General features: G+C 40.3%; 4 protein-coding genes across 4 annotated transcripts; 3 read left to right on the top strand and 1 right to left on the bottom strand.

Moving 5' to 3' along the window:
* LOC125059183 (guanine nucleotide exchange factor subunit Rich) lies at nt 1-20989 on the bottom strand. Its single transcript, XM_047663482.1, has 26 exons — nt 20512-20989; nt 20323-20430; nt 20066-20215; nt 19635-19818; nt 19317-19450; nt 18396-18487; nt 16195-16311; nt 15854-16010; nt 14833-14943; nt 14499-14753; nt 13830-13998; nt 13499-13687; nt 13225-13385; nt 13079-13150; nt 5561-5804; nt 5081-5190; nt 4821-4952; nt 4368-4463; nt 4141-4284; nt 3239-3353; nt 3035-3159; nt 1571-1725; nt 1195-1472; nt 1000-1123; nt 602-937; nt 1-514 (listed from the first exon to the last, which is right to left on the bottom strand). The coding sequence occupies exons 1-26, from the start codon at nt 20650-20652 to the stop codon at nt 202-204; spliced, it is 4212 nt and encodes a 1403-aa protein (XP_047519438.1). The 5' UTR covers nt 20653-20989; the 3' UTR covers nt 1-201.
* On the top strand, nt 6608-7886 carry LOC125059218 (cuticle protein 19.8-like). The gene is made up of 4 exons (XM_047663532.1): nt 6608-6748; nt 6814-6906; nt 6974-7070; nt 7149-7886. Exons 1-4 carry the CDS (start codon nt 6665-6667, stop codon nt 7682-7684), a joined length of 810 nt encoding a protein of 269 aa, XP_047519488.1. The 5' UTR covers nt 6608-6664; the 3' UTR covers nt 7685-7886.
* LOC125059208 (pupal cuticle protein Edg-84A-like) lies at nt 7952-9352 on the top strand. Its single transcript, XM_047663523.1, has 3 exons — nt 7952-8149; nt 8232-8327; nt 8591-9352. Exons 1-3 carry the CDS (start codon nt 7952-7954, stop codon nt 9242-9244), a joined length of 948 nt encoding a protein of 315 aa, XP_047519479.1. The 3' UTR covers nt 9245-9352.
* On the top strand, nt 11024-12222 carry LOC125059226 (cuticle protein 18.6-like). Its single transcript, XM_047663546.1, has 3 exons — nt 11024-11139; nt 11219-11305; nt 11378-12222. The coding sequence occupies exons 1-3, from the start codon at nt 11122-11124 to the stop codon at nt 12011-12013; spliced, it is 741 nt and encodes a 246-aa protein (XP_047519502.1). The 5' UTR covers nt 11024-11121; the 3' UTR covers nt 12014-12222.
* Nucleotides 20990-21026: the final 37 nt, after the last annotated feature.

Below are 21026 nucleotides of genomic sequence, written 5' to 3'. Positions count from 1 at the left end.
ATCGCCGGGAAGACGTATGATTATTTAATCGATTAATGTACTCCTCTTTAGTTGAATTTAATAAAGTACAATATTTATCGACTCGAACTTAAGTACACGTGAATTACATAAAACATGAACGGTGGAGAAATACCGAATTCGTGATAAATAATAATAAATAATTTACAATCTAAGACACGAATGTTGTTTTTTCGATTCCCTTCACATAAGAGCACAGCCGGAGGAAGCATCTCCTTGCTCGGCCGGCAGTCTCGACGGCGCGTCGACCGCGACGGGTTCGGGGATCGTCGGAGGGGAGTCCTTCCTGACGGCCTGTTTGGAGACCTCTTGGGCCTTCTGAGGGGGCGGCAGCTTCGGTTCCTGCGTCTGCTTAGGCTCCGAGTTGAGCGAGCCCGTGCTCGGCGTGCGCACGCGCGGCTTCACCGTCGACGTGCGTCGTTCGCGGGCGTTGATGATGGACGTCAGAAACGGTATTTGGTTGCCGATCGCCAGCATGAACGGTTTGTAGCCGACGCTGGAAATAAGTTCACGTTTTGACATTGGAATACAGGGAGGAGAGACAGGTGCTCCTCCGCAGCTCAGCTGTGTGTGTCGGACATACCACTCCTCGTCGGACCAGGCGAGCAGGTCCCGCAGGGCGTCGCGCAGGCGCTTGGCGGCCGACAGGCTGACGTCGGGCGCCCGCGCGGCGTTGGTGCAGCGCAGGACGGCCAAGGCGTCGCGCAGCGCGACGGCGACCACGAGCGCCCATTCCACGCAGCTGGCCTCCGTCGCGAGCTGCAGGAAGTAGCGCAGGCGCACGTGGGCGGTGTGGTCTCCGCGGTCGGCCTGGTGTTGGTGCAGCCGCTCCATCAGGGCGGCGTAGCGCCGCTCCTCGCCCTCCGCGTCGCCCCACGCCACGCCCCCGCCCTCCGCCACGCTGCCTTCGCCCGCCGAACTGTGACAGATCACTTTGAGCTCTAGCACTCTCCCCTCTCCACTTTCAAACCGATTACGCACCTGACGGGTCCCGGGGAGCGACAGGCCACGGCCCCGGCCAGAGGTAACGCGGCTTTCAGAGACAGGCTCATGTAGCCACTGTCGCCGCACTGGCTGCCGCAGTCGGCCGACAGGCTGAAGGTACCTGCGACAATATTACCGTTCACCGTACACACACGACATTTTCCATTCGCTTCCCGATAATCTCAAACTCACTCGGAGCGACGCTGGTCTTCCTCTGCGCGTACTGGTCCTCGGTGGGCGTCGGGTACGGCCAGTCGAAGTCCCGATGGACTCGCTTGAGACAGAGCACGGCGTCGTCGACTCGGGCGGCCCTCTCCCTCTCTCCGGCCAGCCAGGCCACCAGATGCAGGTCGAGAGCGGCCGCCAGCTTCCCCAACGACACGAGTCTCGCGGTCGACAGCAGATGTCGCGCGTGTCTCTGTATCATCATGTCTATGAAGAACTCCTCGGCCGTGCCGTTGCACGATTCTCTGAAACAGGTAAATCATAAATGGTAAATGTATAGTATTAGCGAAAGGTTAAATCGGACGATAACGGTCTATAAAACGCAACGGGCGGCAAAGCGTACCGGTCTGCCCTCGCGGGCACGGACTTCTTCCTCTTGACGGCGGCCGCGGCCGTTCGTCTGGCAGGGGGCGGGGCGGGGGGCGGAGCGTGTCCCGTCGGCGAGGGCTCGCGGGGGGCTGCGGTCGTGCTGAAGCTGCGCCCGCGACCACCCGATATCTGAGGGTCCATGTCGATGACAAGAAATATTATCTCACGCGACTCAAAGAAACTGATCTAAACGGAATTTATTTGATTATTCGTGCTCACAATTGAACAATACGAATGAAACACAGACATAAATATAGGGTGTCTCAGTAAGAGTGCACTTTTTAAAATTGTAATATTTTTGTTTTCCTGCAAGTGGCAACTCTGAAATTTGACAGGTGTCACCTCTGTTTGTTCCGATTATTAAAAATGGAGCACTTTTTGAAAGAACAACTCGTTATAATTGTGAAAACTCATCACAAAAGTAACGCTGAAAACGCTCGCAAACTTTACCAAATTTTCAGCCGAGAAAGTGCACCTAATGTGTCAACCAATCGAAGAATGGCCAAAAAATTTGAAGAAACTGGGTCAATTATGGATTATAACAATCCTTTGCGTCAATGTACCGGTCGGTCCCATGAAAACATTGCTGCTGTAAACGAGAGTGTCGCCGAATACCCGAAAACATCAATTCGACGCAGCAAATTTTGACTAAAGACCTCCACCTTCATGCGTACAAGATTCAGTTAACTCAGGAGCTCAAACCAGCTGACCAAGGAAAGTACCGGCAATTTGCTCAATGAGTAATGGAGAAAAGGGAAGTCGATGCCAATTTTTCGAAAAAAGTCTTTTTCTCCGATGAACAGAACACATTATCTCACGAAATTTTGATGTCAACTAGCCACCAAGATCGTGCAATTTAACGCCGTGTAATTTTATCTTTGGGGTTTTGTGAAATCTAAAGTTATATGCAAATAAACCCGAAACCATTCCTGAGCTCCAATCGGAAATCCAACGCGTCATCGGTGAGATACAGCCACATCTCTGTGCAAAAATCATGGAAAATTTCATGAAAAGTGTAATGGCCTGTCATCATAGCCGTGGAGGTCATTTGCTGGATATTTTATTCCATACTTAATCGGAACATGTCTTCTTTACAATACAATAAAAATATCAGAACTCTGTCATAAAATACTTGTTTTTATTTAAAAATGAAAAAGTGCACTCTTACTGAGACACCCTATATATAAGCGATCTCTTTCAGGCCCTGATTTAAGAAAAGGTTATAAAAAATTTGATAATCTTAAACAAAATAATAGATATGAGCCTTGAAGACAATAATATAAGGTCCTTATAATGTCAACATTTTATTTACTAAAGATTTTAGTTTTTTGTCTGCCGGATGCTATCAGAAATCAAATATAATTTAAAAAAAAAAACATTGTTTTCTCCATGCATACATATCAAATGTTGAATCATGGAACTTTGTGTGCCACTGTACCTGCATAGTTCCCAATATGACGGACAAGTCTTCGGCGTTGGGGCTGACCGTTTGTGACTGCACCACTTGGCCGTACTTCGTTTGCACGTTCACAGAGTTTCGAGGGGAATCGACGTCGTTCGGGTCTGAAAGTGACACCCAAGAAAATTTCACACATTTTGCAGTCGGGTAGTTACCCTGAACAAATGAAATAATTGTCTCTACCTATAGCTCTCAGAAAGCGCACCAGGTCCCTCGCGAGGTCCCATCGCTCGTTTTGTAGAGCCGTGTCCAAGAGCTGGGTGGCGAGCTGCCTGCTCACAGCCGAACTCTCCAGATTCTATTACAGGAATGGTTCATGAGCGTGTATTTTTGAAGTGAAACTTCTTTAGGCGAATGAGGGTATAATTTTTACAGATGAAACGTCCCGAAGACGTGCAGCGTTCATGTCGAAGAAAAGGAAGAGAGCGCTGGAGACCGATCGAGAGAGAGTGAGAAAGGCGAATAACCTGACAGAAATTCTATTTTTAAAGTTAAAATTTCGTAAAGTCGAATTTATGAAATATTACTATTTTATATTTTATGCAAAATAATTTATTGAAATCTCAAATGAGGAATTGTAAATTAAAATGCCACATGGTTTTATTACCGAAGAAATAAATTTAATTTATAATTTGTAATATATTAATGAAACTTAATATTTTAATGACAATTAAATTCATTAAATACCTAACATATCTTCCTTTTTTGATCGTTTAAGTCTCGGAAATAAAGTAAAAAGTTAAAGTTACTTAAAAATTAGTTTGCCGAAGAAGTTTCACTTCCTGATGTTGAGTGAGATTTAGCTTATTTTTATTATACTTGGTGCTTTTGGCAGTCCCGTCCGGGAGATGCCTGTTCGAGCGCAGCTTGAATGAACCCATATCATATTATGTAAAATCATCGTGTTATGATTAAATAATAATATATAATAAACGTACCGGTATTCGCTGAAAATATTATACTTTAAATTATTTCCAATCGAGGATAAACAGAATTGATTTCAACAAGTGTGTCTTTATGCGGACACATTTCTATGTCTAATTTTTATGTACTGTTCTGATTACAAACTGAAGCCGTAATGTTACCTGTAATATAATTAAGTAGGAAGCGGCCGTATCCAGCATTTTCCTTTGCAGACATTCCTGGAAGAGCTCCTTGGGTTTTCCGGCCGCCGAGAAGAGGTACGCCCAAAGCGCTATCTCGGTCTTCCTTGCACATTGCACTATCGTCTAGCATTACAATCGAATACATTAAACCAGATATTCATTCATCAACTTTAAGAGGTTATAATTTGTGAGTCAGAAAATGTTACCTGAAGATAAACGGGAAATTCATGAACGAACTCGATGACGCTGGGAAGCTGGGCGTCGGGAATCGGCTCTTTGCTGGTCGCTTCTTCCTCCAGAACCTAAAACACCAGTGTCACTCAAAACTTTATTACCACTCACTACCACCACTACATCTTTGTGACTATTATATTATCAGTAAACAAACAAACACCTCATCTATTTCTAAATCAAAATTTTAGTTCAATAAAAATAACTATCTACTATACTAAAAAATAGAGGTCGATCGTAGAGCGGTGACAATTAAGGGTTGTATGTATTTTTGTATGCTGTATCATAAAAAAATAAAAACAATATTTTTTGTGGAGTGAGCCGAGTAGCCGATTCTCAGACTTACTGAATATGCATAAAAATGTATAAGAGAGACTTTTACATATTAGATAGTTTAGATAAACAACTCTGTGGCGTCAAAAGCTTACCTCGTGCAATAACAACTCTAAGGAATGCGGGAAATAGGGCAACTGAGAGCAAGAGCGCGCAATCTCCCAGGCGTGGTAACCGAGGTTGCGGCGGAGTAGCTGCCGGAGTATTTGGTGCAGGTACACTTGACTCTGGAAATGATGTTTAAATATGAACGCCAAGTTCGGTGTAAGTTTTAGTTTAAACCTAAAGAGAGGATTATACAGTTTGGTACAATATCACTCCCACGTGTCGGAAGATTCTACACACTTTGACTTACCGTTCTATTGATGACACAGAAAGGCAACGAGAACACGGAGTTCGAGTCTGAAGCGTACAGGGTGGTGTCGTTTTCGGCACCCAACAAGATTGCATCGTCGAAAAGTATCGCTGAAAAGAAACATTTATTTTACAATCATAGATAATTATATTTTTGAAGTGAAACTTTTTTAGGCGCATGAGGTTAAAATTTTTAAAAAACGTCACGAAGATGTGCAGCGTTTTTGTCGAAGAAAAGGGAGAGAGCGATTACATTAGACGATTAAATTCATTAAATTCCTAACATATCTTCCTTTGTTTTTTATTAACATAACTTTTACACATTTAAAGAAAACACGTTGTAAACGGATTGAAGCTAAAGCACGCGAAACGTCGGAATAATTTTAAATTCTGTAAAATAAGTATAAGTTTATAATAATACATAGCTTTAATCGTTAATAAAGTGTTTTGTACGCATGCACTTTTTTAATGTTGCACTTACTCAATGGATAAATATTCAAATGAAACGGCAGCATGATCCTCTTCGCCATAAAAGTATGTCTCGACGGGTCCTGTCTCCTTGTGGCCTCTCTTGGTAATAAAGGTAACCACACACGTGCCCCGAGTGCGCCGCACCACAGCCACAGAGCACGAGATAATTGCGTCTGCGCACCATTACTCTTGCCAGAAGACCATACGCTCTCAACACACGACGCTAAAACTGTAGCTGGGAGGCAGCTGTACGCCTGCAAAGTATTTAGATTTTGTCAACCGACTGAAGGTTTTGTCCGACCAGAAAAGGCCCAATTTGTGGATCGTGGGATTGACATTATTTTTCAATCAGAAAACTTTAGTAGTTGTTGATGGATTCAGTATTTAACCAATAATTGAGGAATCTTACAAGATTTCTTCTAAATACAACGCGTGTACGAATCGGCGATATTGCATTTATAATTGACTATTTATGCATGATTAAAGACGATAATTAGTTGTGCAATTACATTCTGGACTATGTTACATTTAATAATTAAATTCTTTACGCATTCAATAATAGTGAAAATATATAATATATTCTAAGTTCACTAATAAGTAAGCCGTATTAACGGAACATTGAATAATATTACACAAATTACATAAGACAGTGAAGTCACTATTATGTTATTGACCGACCGACGCATCCGTCGCGTGCGCATACTTCGTTCAGTCAGTTCAACGTCTTCGGTACAGAAGTCGGCAAACTTCTATGAATAATAGTAATTAGAGCAAGGCATATTCGTTTGCAAACATTGCATCAACGCCGTCACGCTTCATAGACTCATAACCCATATCTATTGATTTAATCATAAGGAAAATATGTTATAACATCAGTCTAATTATGTGCAAAAATGTTATAATTAGCATTACGGCGGCATCGAGCCTAGTTGTTTAAAATAGCGCCCAATTCGTCCGGATCATTTATTCGAATGAGCGTTTTCACCGACTGAAGGTTCTATGAAAATGAGGATGCCTGATGCAACCCCCAGCGATTGTTGTTGCAGCCAACGGCATGCATGAAACATTCGACATCCGGCAGACGTAAGTTTATGAAGGTCTAGCAAGCCTATAAATGGGCATCGTTGCTCTTTCCGAAACCAGTACGTTTTTGACGCCAAGTGACCAGTACTCGGTAATCATGAAGTACATTCTTGCGGTCAGTGTTTTGCCCTCCAAAAACTCATTCTTTTTAACGAGTTTTAAATCTCTATAATATTGCAGATATCGTGCCTCCTGGCGCTATCCGGGCCGGCGAGAGCTAATGGGCTAGAAGGATTAGTTTACGCACCAGGGCATGCTTCTGCGGATTACTATGTAAAGGATTTATTAGTAAATTTATAATAAGTTTGAGTAGCCCTTGTTTAATTAATGCGCGTTTCAGGCCTACCCAAGTTATGCATTCGAGTACGCCGTAAGAGATCCTCACACCGGTGACAACAAAGCGCAATGGGAAAAACGTGATGGCGACGTAGTAACCGGTAATCTTAATTTCCGATAATGCCATTACTTTGATATAATTAATAATTAGGAAATAACACTTGATTGTTCTGATTCAGGTGCATATTCGTTGGTGGAGCCAGATGGCAGCATACGAGTAGTGGAATACCGAGCGGACGACAAATCTGGTTTTAATGCGGTCGTTAAACGAATCGGACCTAACCTTCACCCAGAATCAAAACCGATCTACAAAGCACCCATTCCGACCTTAGGCTACGCGGCGGCTCCCCTTACTGTAGGCCCGGTGGCCGGCCTTGGCGGTCTATCGAGCGCTCCATACTACAGCAAGCCCTACAGTCCCGGAGCGTATTCTTCTGCCTCAATATACAAATCAGCAATCCCAGCTGTCGTGAAAGAGGTCCTTCCGATTCCACGTGTGGTACCGGCACCGATCTACCCAGCCCCCGCGCCCATTCTGCCTGCACCTCTGCCAGCGCCATTGCCTTTACCGATACCTCTGCCTTCCTTGCACCCGGCCCCGTACTTGCCTCGACAGCGAATTCCCATTCCTGAACCGATACCGTACGGTCCTCTCGGAGGATACGACTCCCTCGGTTCAAACTATTTGTATTCCTCTCCACTAAGCTACCACTAGTGATGGGAATGCGGAACTGAATAACGTTTTAAACGCCGCTTACCATTAACTGGCAAACCTTCGTTTTAAGTCGTCCTTGTTTGCGAGATTCTTTTCTCGCTTTAAAAAAAAGCTTAGTGTAAGATATTTATATTTCTAATGTATGGCATTATGTCAGTCAAGATAGCATGAATAAAACACTAACCACGTGATGTGGTAGTTACGAGTCGTTTTATTTATCCACTATATTCGTAAAATAAACAGATTATATAAAAATGGTAGTAATATATGTTTTTTCATCTGAATATTACATCGGGGATGAATATGAAAGACTTGCACGTAACCATATATGTTCAAAACCAGTACCACTGCATCACACATAACATTCGGCGTGCTGTATTTGTGTTTATAAAAAGCCTACAACCAGATAATGAAACATTTAACAATTCGCAGCGACCAGCGAGCAATATGTGTCGGCTGCTTTTGGTAATTAATCAGTTTTTTGTTTGAAGCCTTCATGGGATGTTCTTATACCAGCGTAAAATATTTAACAAATATTTATTTTCAGATTCAAAGCGTTTTACTAGTAAAGTTTATAGGGACTACTATTTGTAGTCCTCTAGCAACTCATGCAATTTTGCCAATCACCACAATCGAGAATGCTGTAAGTAGAACCATGGGCATGTAATAAGAGTGCAGGACATTTTTCAAGAATGTAAATATCGGTTTGTCTTGGAGCCGCTTTGGTTGCTGGATTATTCAATGGACGTAGAAATCACATTATTTAACTGCAACGCAATAAAACTGACGCAAAAATATGCGTGCCTTAACCTAGCGTTTACCGAGTAAAAATACATAATAGAAAAAGATAGAAGTATTTATTTTCTTAGCTATTTATTGAATTTTCATAGTTTTTTGTTATTACAGCACCATCCCCAATACGCCTTTAACTACGCAGTCTACGACCCTCATACAAACGATAAAAAAGCTCACTGGGAGACCAGAAACGGCCCCGAAGTCAACGGCGCTTACTCACTCCAAGAGCCAGACGGATCGATCAGAATTGTGGAATATAACGCTAACGACGTGAAGGGTTTCACCGCGGTTGTAAAGAAGATAGGAAACAGCGTACATCCGACAAAAATTGTTCAAAATGTTCCGCTAATTCTCAATCCAGTAGTGTCTCATGTTACCGAACAAACAGTTCATCCATTGCCCATACCCATTCCATTGCCTCCACCTCCACCAGCTCATATAGGAATACCACAAAAAGTTCATCTACAACCTCATGTCGAGATTCGTCAAGAGATAGGCCATAATATCGAAGTCCCTTCAGCGTATGGATTAGGTGCAGCGGCATTACCTATTGGTGTTTCAAAGGTAGTTTTCGAAAGAGGGAGCCACCCTTGGGACCCTATCACGGGGACCTATGGTGGTTGGCGACCTTTTCATGGCGCACCTAAGGACGTTCAGGCCACCCTAATAGCACGTAAATATATTAATGGGCACCTCCACAAGGTGGTTACTGGACCCATTTCATTGTTCGGCAAAACGTTGTTAATAAAGAAATCACACCGATAAAATTAAATATAAATATTCAAGTATTACCAAAAATATTTACAGAGAAATACAGTAATGCTTTTCGAAGAAATTAATTAGCAACAAAGTGAAATAAAGAAATACAAATGACAGCATTGTTTTATTATACCCTTGAAAATCCGATAATCTAGCAATGAATACAAAGAATATTACAAGAGTAGAGTCAGAGATAGGTCCGTAGCAAATGACAATTAACCTATATATTTAATGATAATTATCAGATACGCCAATTCGCCATTCATCAACCTGCTCGGAAATGGAAGAAAACCTTTTAAAATGCTTTGCATATCGTTACTGAAGAAGTCAAAAAAGCCACAAAGTATTTTAAAAGTTTTCTGCTAAAAGTCCAAAGAATAAAAATTATAAAAGCTTTATAATAATTCACGCTTAAAAACTATATAATATATATATAACTGGCTCGTCAAGGCGTACAGCCTTGACGAGCCAGTTATATATATATTTTGCACACTCAGGCTTTTTTAGTTTTATAAGCATGGCGATTTCCTAAATCGTCGCAGTAATCGCCTCGAGAGTATCTTCAACTTCAACTGTTACATAGCAATTAACATTTCATTATTTCGCTTATATTTTATTGTTGTACTCGTGCGGTCAATATGGAGTAAAAATAAAATCCTCTATTATTTAAAGCACCCCGATGACCCACGAACCGTACAATAACATTATATGTAGTAATTATACTTAATTGGCATCGACTCTTTGTATCGATTTTTGTTGATCTATAAGAGAGAAACAATATCTCCAAACATTTTTATATCATAGGTTATATGAGCTAACAGCCATAATTAGATTTCTTGCCCCCTTACCGATGCAATCTGACTAAATAGTTAGACTGTCGTGGGCCTTAATTAACTAACACAATTATTTTCACATTACCTAATATTTCTTTTTAATCCTAAAACTCCTAGTTACTTGTGAATCAGTTAACCTTTTGATTGGCTTTTAAATTTTTGTTCATACATATTTTTATTTTTTCTCTAGATTTTACTTTTTTTTAGTTATAGTTATGTATTATTTTGAGGTTTATTTTTGTTAATAATGCACATCTTGTACTTTACCTACTGTAGGAAATCGCTTGTTAGCGATAAGGCCGCCCGTTGCCTTACAAATTATGTAACCTGCTTTTTTGTTTTTTTTTATATGTATGTTTATTTATAAGGTAATAAAGTGTAAATAAATATAATTATGTATAATAATTGTCCTAGCCACTATACATTAGATCATTTACAAGTGATCAATGTTCTTATTTTAACAAGACATATAATCATAAACAGTGGTCAGATTTAGGAACAGCTTTCAATTCTGATATTTACTTAAACACCTCTCGCTAAATGAATATTTTAAATAGTGTTTAAAAGATGACAAGCGTTTATCGGCAAGTAGGTTTATCTCTTAGATATATAACATAATAAACGCTATATATGTAACAATATATTCACTTAATCTTTTACTAAAGAAACAATAATAAATGAAATATGGTCTACGCAAGCTTTAAATAGATTTTACTAAAATAACATTTATTTTAGTATCTACATAGTTGTGCCTACCAGCGATTTCCGTTTCAGGATCGTTTACATGAATATTCAAAACTACGAATTACAACAAAATGCAAAAAATAAAATACTAGTATGCCTATATACACACTTTTCTAGGACACACGAACAAGTTATGTACATTAGAAGCGAAACAGAGCTGTCGGACTGGTGAAAAAGTGAAGACAATCGATCCGGAAAGGTTTGACAAAACCGGGCTACTTAATTAGCGGTAGTATAAATAAGCACGATTTTGTTGACAAAGGCACAGTGCACTTCGTTTGCTCATTGGGACACATTGTCAGCACCATGAACTCGTATTTGGCGGTAAATTTCCTTCCATTATGTCTGGAAACTCTTGCAATGGAAAGTCCTATGTTGGTTTTAATTTATACTTTATGTGCAGGTATCCTGCTTTTTGGCGATCGTTGCAGCGGCATTCGCCAACCCACATGGACTGGGTCTGATTCCCGTTCACTCTGTAGAGAGCATTGTGAGTAGTAATTTTCATAACCACACTACTAACCAATTCGAATTGACTATACTCAAATGAAATTTTTTCCAGCCAAACCCCAACTACAGCTTCAATTACGCTGTCAACGATCCATCGACCGGCGACAACAAAGCGCAATGGGAAGCACGTAACGGCGACCAGGTTCGCGGAGCGTACTCTCTCGTGGAACCCGATGGAAACGTACGTACCGTGGAGTACACGGCCGACGCTCTGAGGGGCTTCAACGCCGTGGTCAGGAAATCCGGACCCAACATTAATTCGGTAGCCGTAGCCGCCCCGGCGATCATTCAGGCTCCCGCTATTGTCGAACCGGCCCCAGTGATCGAGCAAGTCCAGGAGGTCGCTCCCGTAGCGCAAGTCTATGAAACACCAATTTTGGACCACGGCCCAATTTTCGACCACGGCCCGATTCTCGCCCCGGCGGCGCCCCTTCTCAACCACGGACCGCTTCCCGCTCACGGTCCACTCCTGCCCTCTTACGGTCTGACAGCTCCGCTCGCCCCGTTAGCTCCAGCGCCGATTGCCCCGGCACAAATTTTGGATTATTTTCCACTGATCCACTCGGCCCAAGCGCCAGTGGTTTCCGTCTCTGGTACATCGTACGGGAGGAACGGACACGTCGCTCAGAGGTGGGTGGCCGGCCCTCTCACCCACGGCCAGAGTCTCACGATAAGAACGAGGCATTAAACACCATATAGGGTTAGATTCTATCCTACGTAAGACTTCTCCGTGTATAGGTAACCTTTCCGTTACTCACGGCTCTAGTGTGTTCTTGCATGAGATTCGCTTGCAAAAATACACATAGGTCATAGAAGTTAAGCTGATCAAAGTTACATCCTGAGCAATGAAGTGTATCTTATTTATTTTCTGATTAAGTGAATAAAGTATTCTAACAATTCGTGTCTATTTACTTTGGTATGAGGCGATGTTGCATAAGCCGAAATACCAAACGCTTAATTTATTACCACTTTAATTTTCGCAATTAAAACGAACGTGTAACCTAATAACGTAAAATTATACAAGTGTAAACAATCGCTGTAAAGCATGATTAAAGAAAATTTTAATTGGTTTCAATTTTCGATAAATACTTTTTGTACTTGTACATGTAATTGGCGTAACATTATGAATTGATTTTTTAGGATTTAATGACCTAAAAAGATGGTTAAATCAATAAACGGCTAAAGAAACAAATAAACGTGAAAATCAATACTTGGTTCGAGATATATAGAATACTAGCTGCCCCCGCGAACTTCATTTCTCTTCATACTTAGCCTATCTTTTTAGTACATGCCAATATGGAACATTTTGCTATGCTACCCCAGAGACTGTTCAGATTTCCGGAATGAAAACTTTTTAGGTTTTTCTGTGATATTTCTCTATATTAACCTCAGAGTTTAAGTTATAACTTCTTAACTAACAAATAAAAAATAGGGGTTGATCGAAGAGGGTAGATGTAACTTAAACGTATGCTGTATCATAAAAAAATAAAACAATTTTTTTTTTTTAAATAAAAACTAATAAAAATTTTTTTGGGGTGGACAGTGGACACCCCTTATCACTGAGGGGTTTCGAAGATAGATAGTAGCCGATTCTCAGACTTAAATATATGCATAACAAATTTCATAAGAATCGGTCGAGCTGTTTCGGAGGAGTATGGGAACAAACATTGTGACACGAGAATTTTATATATTAGATATTTGATTTTCTTATTGAGAAATTTCAAGAAAACAAAAATATTCATATAAAACTTACGGGATTATTATCCTCGTCGACGTCGTATTCTTCTCGTTGAACCATCATCAGCTTTCCACTCGCATTGATCACCTGAAAGAAGCAAATCAAATATTATAAATATACGCATATGGTATTTTATTATTAACGATCTGATCTACTCTCACCAGCGAATCCGGCGCCTGCATCTCCGACTTGGCGTTGCGGTTGAGATGCGCCATGGGCAAGGGGTCCTGCAGTCGGCAAAGGGACGCCGACACGACGCACGCGGGATGGGACAAGGCGGATATGTCCACTGCTTGTACGCACCGCAATTCTATAGCACCGGCTGCGGATTTATCACGATAACTACAATAACATCGAAATCAAAGGCTAACTGGAGCCTAAAATAAGTACATAACGTAAATGTACCAAATGCGACACAGCGCTCCTAGAACCTACCATTATCCAAGCTGAGCTCATAGATGGTGACCAGCGCATCCGCTCCGAAGACCACGAGCTGATCGTGGAGCACGTCCAGAACGAACACTTGAGACTGAACTCGCACGATCTTAGCGAAGCGATTGTCGAGTTTCGCGTCGCGAGGGTAGAAACGGATCTCGTCGTGACCGTCCAGGATGCTGTAGCAACCTTGGGACAGGAAGACAGGGTTACTCGGACAAAACACGTGTTTTTTTTACAAAGATAAATTAATGCAATTCTATCTTTAGTATTTTAATTATTGGTCTTTAAAAAGTTTATTCGGATACTCTCAAAGCGAGCGGCGACTGACCCACGACAATACAGTGCCGCCAGCACAACATGCCCCCGGTGACGACGAAGTCCTTCTCCTGCGCCTCGTTGCCGAAGAGCTTCCACCTGCGAGCGGTGCGGCTGTAGTGCGCCAGCCCCGTGCGCCCCGCCACGCACACGGTCTCGCCCTCCTCGTCGAGAGCACTGTACTGAAAGACGTCGGTCGGGTGACAGAGGACTCTCTCAATATACTTTTATTCAGTTTAGATGCGTCTTAGGGCATATGAATGTCAAAAACGTTTACAAAATTCGCGAAAGAGCAAGACTACGCCATCCGTTCGCAAACCTACCAGGATGCCTCGTTCTGAAAAGAACGGGCAAGAAACTCAGCAAGATTTACCTTCCCTCTCCATTACAATTTTTCAAAGGAAAATGTCATAAACCACAACGTCATTAAAGTTACATAAGTAAAAAAAAATCTGTTCTGTGATTTACCACATTCACCATTACACACATATTCACAACACTTCAAAGATAACAAAACAAATTATAACTATGTCCACGCGTTTTTGTGTTCTAGGTAGTCATTAACTGTGTAGGAACCTTTACACATTACAGATAGCTATATATACGAGGCGGAGTTAAGAAACCTTTTTAAAGTGGAATCAGTCTATATCAGAGGTTTATTGTAACAATATGAAGCACTCACTCGCAACGGCCAATTGCTAGCGATATACGTCGCCGGCAATTGTAGAACGATCCATTGTTTCCGACATTCGTTGTCATCCACAAATTCTTTGTACTTGGCGCTGTTCTCTGTCTCCCCGTCAGTCTGCTCCTGTCCGCTCTCGTGATAGGCGTCCGAGGAGTCGATTATCGATAGTTTGGTGCGTCTAGTGAGATTGTCCTCCAGGTTTATGTACAGTTTATCGTCCGCTTGCAAGTAAAGGTGCCTCTGGTTACTCTAAAATCAAAAAGAATTCCATTACAGGCCTATAATCAGGTAAACAATCATATAATCAATCACATAACTTATATCTTACCATACAAGGATTAACCGTGAGGGGACTCTTGACGAAATCCATTTGTATGAGATTGGACTTTGATTCTTCCTCCTTGACCATCCATAGTTGATAGCCTTCCGTTGCCCATTCCTGTAAAGACGAAAGTATATATATATATATATGAAAAAGGTCAGGCCAATCACCAATGGGCGATGGGGGTGGGGATGGCCACTTCAGACAAATGGTAAGTCAGCAATCTCCGCTCTAAGACTCCAAGTTCAAATATTAGTAAGTTGGTTATACATCGATACTTCCTCCCTCTCCACGAAACTGACCGACTTCTCGAGCAAATCCAAACGGCTACAGATTCACTCCTCGAAAAGGTTCCGACGCGGGATTTGTGTTACTTGGTGATTTTAAACCCCATCACGCCGAATGGCTTGGCTATGCTTTGGAATACTACTTGAAACAAACGATCCTTGCTTATTACGCGAATACCAGATGTATGGTCATAAACCTTCTTCGTTGGACCTTCTGTTGACCTCACATCCGAATCAAAAGGCTTCGATCGGGCGTGGAACAGAGTACTTCTTTCGAAGCTCCCAGCCTTGGGCTCTACGACAAATAGTGCAATTGGTTTTCCGGCTTTCGCGCTGATAGGAATAACAGAGAACATGTTCCAACAAACGCCCACAAGGCTGTGTACTATCCTGTTTCTTCTGCATATCAATGTTATGTTGCAACCTAGCAACATTTCTACAACATAGGCCGGGCAGGTATTTTTCGGGCAGTTGCCGATGAGTATCAGAACAAACTTTTGTCTGATTCGAAGTTCTGCTTAGTGGAGTCTAATCTCATGGATTTAATCTAGTCCAATTTAACTCCAAGACGCGTTATCCGCGAGAAAAACGACCACCAGTTTGTGGAACCGGCACGACAAGAGAGTACCAATTCTTAAAAGGCCGGCAACGCACATGCGAGTCTTCTGGCTACGTGAGTGTCCAAGAGCGGCGGTATTACTTAATATCGGGTGATTCTTAATTTAAAAAAAGTTACATACCATACTGGAGATGACTAGGGGGTTATGCTTGCTGAGATCCTGGTTCAGGCCATAATCCCAAGCCAGGGAACACATGAGAAGGGCCCCAAATGTACTCCACACTGATATTCCACCGCCTTCCCAACTCACTGCCACGGCACGGCCGTCGCCTGTCCATCTATTGACATAGCATATAAGAAGTATTCTTGCATTCTCCTGGATTTGCATATAAAATAATGACTCACTTCACACTAAATTTTATAATAACGCAAAATTATTAAAAATTATAACTGAAATACACTCGGAATGATCTTTATCTAAAAAAAATAATATATATAGAGATAAATCTAATATAAATTTACCTCATACATTTGACAGGCCCCGGGTCGCCCGGAAAGTCCTTAGAACTGAGCACCATAGTGTGAGACAGTTCCAGCCCACCCGTTATTTCATCTATTGTGAAAACATCCACCTGTGAACTAATTTACTTCTATTATTATGGGTTAAAACGCTCAAGCCTAAAAAAATTTCAATAACAGTACGTTGAGCAGGTAAAAGTAATGGGCTAATATCTGTCTACAACTTTTTTCTAGTGTTCACGGAATTCAAAAGTAAAAACAATTTTGCAGAGTGGTTTTGATAAAAAATTATAAAAGATTGTAATATGTAGGCATCTTTAATCCAAAGCGAGGGAATCAAACAAATAGAAATAATCATGGGGCAAAATTCTCGACCCAAGATGCTTCTGAAGAGACTTAATTACCACTTTACCACACTTTATGGACGATTATCATGATAGCTATTCATGTTACATTTCCGTAAAAGACAATAAGGTAAAATTAAAAGATTATATTTATATTTTGCATATAGAGTAATTGTAAAATAGAAAAACCATGAACAATATGTTATGTGTAAGCTTCTCCGAAGCAAATTAGAAAGTTTTAAGGAGAGCCAGCAACATATCAAACCCCTTACCTACGCCCCAAAGTCTGTTTTTTATAGCACAGACGTAGAAGAATTCTCACGACAAACAGAATGGATAAAGGTTAAAAGTAGAAACAAAAAAAGGAAGGAAGGAAGCTAAACCAGTACAGCTGAGGAAAATTCACCTAAAGTTACTAAATCTAATAAAAAGTCTGAGACTATATTCCATATTAGACGACGTCTTTAATTATCAAGGCCTACATGATTTCCAAAGCACAGGCAAATGGCACATTTTTCCTAAAAATGTTAAACGGTAATAAAATTAATGCCGCAACTCGGCAGCTGATATCAGAAATATGAAATCAAACAAAACAAACCCTAGGTTTATTACCTAAAAACTGCACCAAATCTGCAATTCTATTTTCCATGAGTTAAAAACCCGAGATTATATTCTCGGATTTTTAGTTCGGTGTATAAAATTATAGAAAATATCAACGATATGTACAACATACAAGCCAAGACATAAGGAAATACACAGCGATATTGTGCTAAAGAGCCTACATATGCGTTAAATGCATTGCAAAACTCCACAGCGACTGCTTGAAACCGGCGGAAGGAAAGCCGAAATGTGTACAATGTACATTGTGGCGAAGCGCACTCTGCACGTGAAATGCAAAAAGGGAAAGGGGCTTTCAATAGATTAGACAAATACAGAAAGCGCCAATGAAGAATTTCTTCCGACCGTGCATACGCTAGCGTAGTCTTTGCGCATTGTGCCCCTCCCATATCCAGCGGCTACAGGTGCTTCAGACGCGACCGGCGCACCCTTCTACGTGAGAAACGTCGATCTCCACCACGACCTGGAGCTCCCTACCATAGCCCAAAGGATGAAGTTGGCGTCCACACGCCACTTCGACAAGGCTGAACACCATCCCAACCCGTCGGTGCGTAAAAGCATCAATTACTACACCTTCCCAACAAAAAAGGCTCGTAGGAGGCCCCGACACACACTAACGGATCCGGGTGATCCAATTACCGTAGCTAACAATAAATTAAAAGCCGCCCGCGCGGCCAATAATAATAATAATCCAGATTAGGGTAAAAAACCGCCTTCACCGGGGAAGGCGAGGACCTGCGTACTTCGCTCACTCCAGTGAGCTTCCGTCCTGCCCTTCAGGCGATCGACCGGCCCGCGACGGCCCAAGCCGAGGTCCGAGTCTCACAGGAGACGCCCTTGCGCTAGCCGTGGGAAAAACGCCCATTCAGGCCGAGCTACGCTCGCCAAAACAGCCCGAGCTGAGCTGTAAAGGCCCTAAAGGCCAACGGCGAGATTCCTTTCAAAAAAAAAGAAGAATTTCAGACATGTTCAAGCCCACCAACGGAGAAGTATATAATACGTGAATGTCGAGGCCGCCCAGTTCCTCGACACCACGGGGCTAATGCGTAGAATCAAAAGGATCCAGGCTTTTGAGCTAGCGTGGTTTTAGTAATTATAAGTGTAGTAGTTAGGTTTATCAGATAGTTCTTTAGTACTAGTGAGTGGACTTTGTGAAACTTGAAATTAATCAAAACTGTTTATTAGCTTAAAAAGGCTTGATTAAAATGCAATTAAAGAAAAAAGAAATATATAAATGCATACTTTCTTCTTCCAATAGCAATTAGTCTGAATTTATGATTAACTCTTGCGCAGGTAGAGTCATCGATGCCTTGCGCCCAAATACCTTGAACTGCCTAGAAATAAAAAAAATATATTATGAAATAGGATGCCTTTCTACAAACACAAATAGTGGCCAATTACATATTCTTCTCACATAATATATTCCTAGCCGTGTGTGACTATTCCTATCTATAAATAATAATTTAATAAAACATCTAGCAAGTGATATCTACCTTAACTGGCAACAAAATATTTGTTTAACCTCTCACCCTTAGATCAGTCTCCAAATTTATCTGATAAAAAATTTAATTACAGCTTTATTAGGTTATGTAAATAATGAATTCATTTTCACAGTGAAAGCCAATTAAATATAATTTGGCTTAAAGGTGAACTTCAAGACTGACATCCGTGTTTAAATTTCTCCAACTTTTCAACTGGCCTTAAACCTTTAATAGTTTAATTTTAAATAGATAATTAAAAACCAAAAACTGAAGGTTCTTCATTCTAAGGCAGTGTGCCTTAGATTTAGTTTAAATAACTTTACAATTTACAGCTTCAAATAAATAATAATAAACAAAACAGTAATATACTCTGTCCTCTTTTATTAATAATAACAACCCATGTATATGGTTCTTGTGGCAAATTGCATGATTTTTATTTAATAGACGTAGTTGTATAAGAAGTGATCAGCCTAGATCAGATCATCTCTATCTGGCACATGTCATTGTTTTTTTGGGTTAAAGACATGCCGATTTCCTGACAATGTTTGCCTTAAGCACTAATTTATATTTGCTCACAGTACAGACATGATTCAAAACACACCTTAGGGTGACATAAATATAAAACTAATGTGAAAAATAACCGAATATGCTTATTAAACATAAACCTGTAAATTTTACTTACATTGGGGTCAAATTTTAAATTTGGTGCAGTCAGATATGCAGCACGACCATCATTCAAAGTTATACCAAATCCACAGACTAAAGGTGAATACTCAATATCATTAACATGTGTATTATCTTCTAAAATTGGTTCAGCTGGAAATTTTGAATAAATATTTAGCACAATTCAACACATAACCTGGGCCTAGCATCCTCTTAAATATGACTATCAATTTCAGCTGTCTTCAATATCCTTAAATCACTGATTGGTCATCTGGCAAAATGTTTAAATTTACAAATGTTATGCTAAGATTGCCTATACCTACTTTAACTTACTTACCTTTTGATACTTGCTGGTTTATAGAGAATGGTATTCTCCCTAAGTCCAGACAGTAATCTCTATTTTGTGAGCCATCCCAACGATACCTCAATAAGTGAGCTCGTGTTGTACACACAAGTATCTCAGTTCCTGATATGCAGCACATACGTGTAATTTGACCATCCCATATTAAAACTTCTTTAAACTATAATAATATACATTTATTATTATTTTCCTATTTAATAAATTATGGTGTTTCACGACTATCAAATGGTGAAAGATTCATATCTTGTGAGAATAATTATGATTAATCAACAACATTGTAAGCTTAAGCACTTAATAAACAAAAGTTTTAATAAATGATGAATGCCAATAATAATATCAAGTGAATTTGTGAAATTGTATTATTAAACACAAATATCAGTCTTCATTAATACGATAAAAATATTTACCAATGTTATTTTTAGAGATGGTATGACTTCTTTAACAAATAATTCAGCAGAATCTCTTCGCAAACTTGCAGTAGGTGGATCAAACTGTTGATATGCAGGTTGGTCGCCTTGTACCTCGACATTATATAAAATCAAATGACCTTCTGATGTCTGCAAAAATATAAAAAAATAATATTATAAACATCCAGATAGTACCTATGTTAGTATGTAACAATTTAGTAGCATAATAGTAGATTTCAAAAGAAATAATTTCATACCGATATGCATATCATAGATGAATCGGGCTTCCATTCAATTCCAACATTTATTCCAAGTCTTTGTATAGATTCAGAATTTCGTTTATGATATACTATAGAGACACTGGGCTGCAAACATTTCTCTGTTATTAAAATACTTTTGTTATGTATGTCAAACGTATCATAACTAAAAACAAAACTTCTACGTACTTTACAAAACCACACCACAAAAGCATCATCACTTAGTGAAGCAAATAAGATTTTATCCCGATTGGACACAACTTGTTTAAAAGCCTGAAAATCTACATCCACACTCCTTAGAACTTTCGGCCATCCTATGGGGAAATACATGTTGAAATAGCATTTAGATAAAGTAAATTTGATCTGCTTTCAATAGATTCAGGTATATTAAAACCTTGAACCTTCCACGCTTGTTATTTTATTCATGTCAGTCCCTCATAAAACATTTTTTTACAATACACACACTGGTAACAACAAGAATCAGGTACGAAACAATTGATGTTTATTTACTGCCATAATTACAAATCTAGTTTTTTCACTAAACTGAAATTGTTTTATTCGCTTTAAGTATGATCAATGATGAATGATCTAAATTTATAGTATCTACAATTATTTACTACGACTTGGACGTGTCAAGTCTATGTCACTGACAATTTTACCTCTACTTTTTTTTTTATGGCTCTGGCACGGTTTGTGCATTAGCC

This window comes from Pieris napi, chromosome 2, assembly GCF_905475465.1.
Source record: "Pieris napi chromosome 2, ilPieNapi1.2, whole genome shotgun sequence".
Classification (NCBI taxonomy): domain Eukaryota; kingdom Metazoa; phylum Arthropoda; class Insecta; order Lepidoptera; family Pieridae; genus Pieris; species Pieris napi.
Note: the sequence above shows the minus strand (reverse complement) of the source record. Positions and strands in the feature narration are given on the sequence as shown.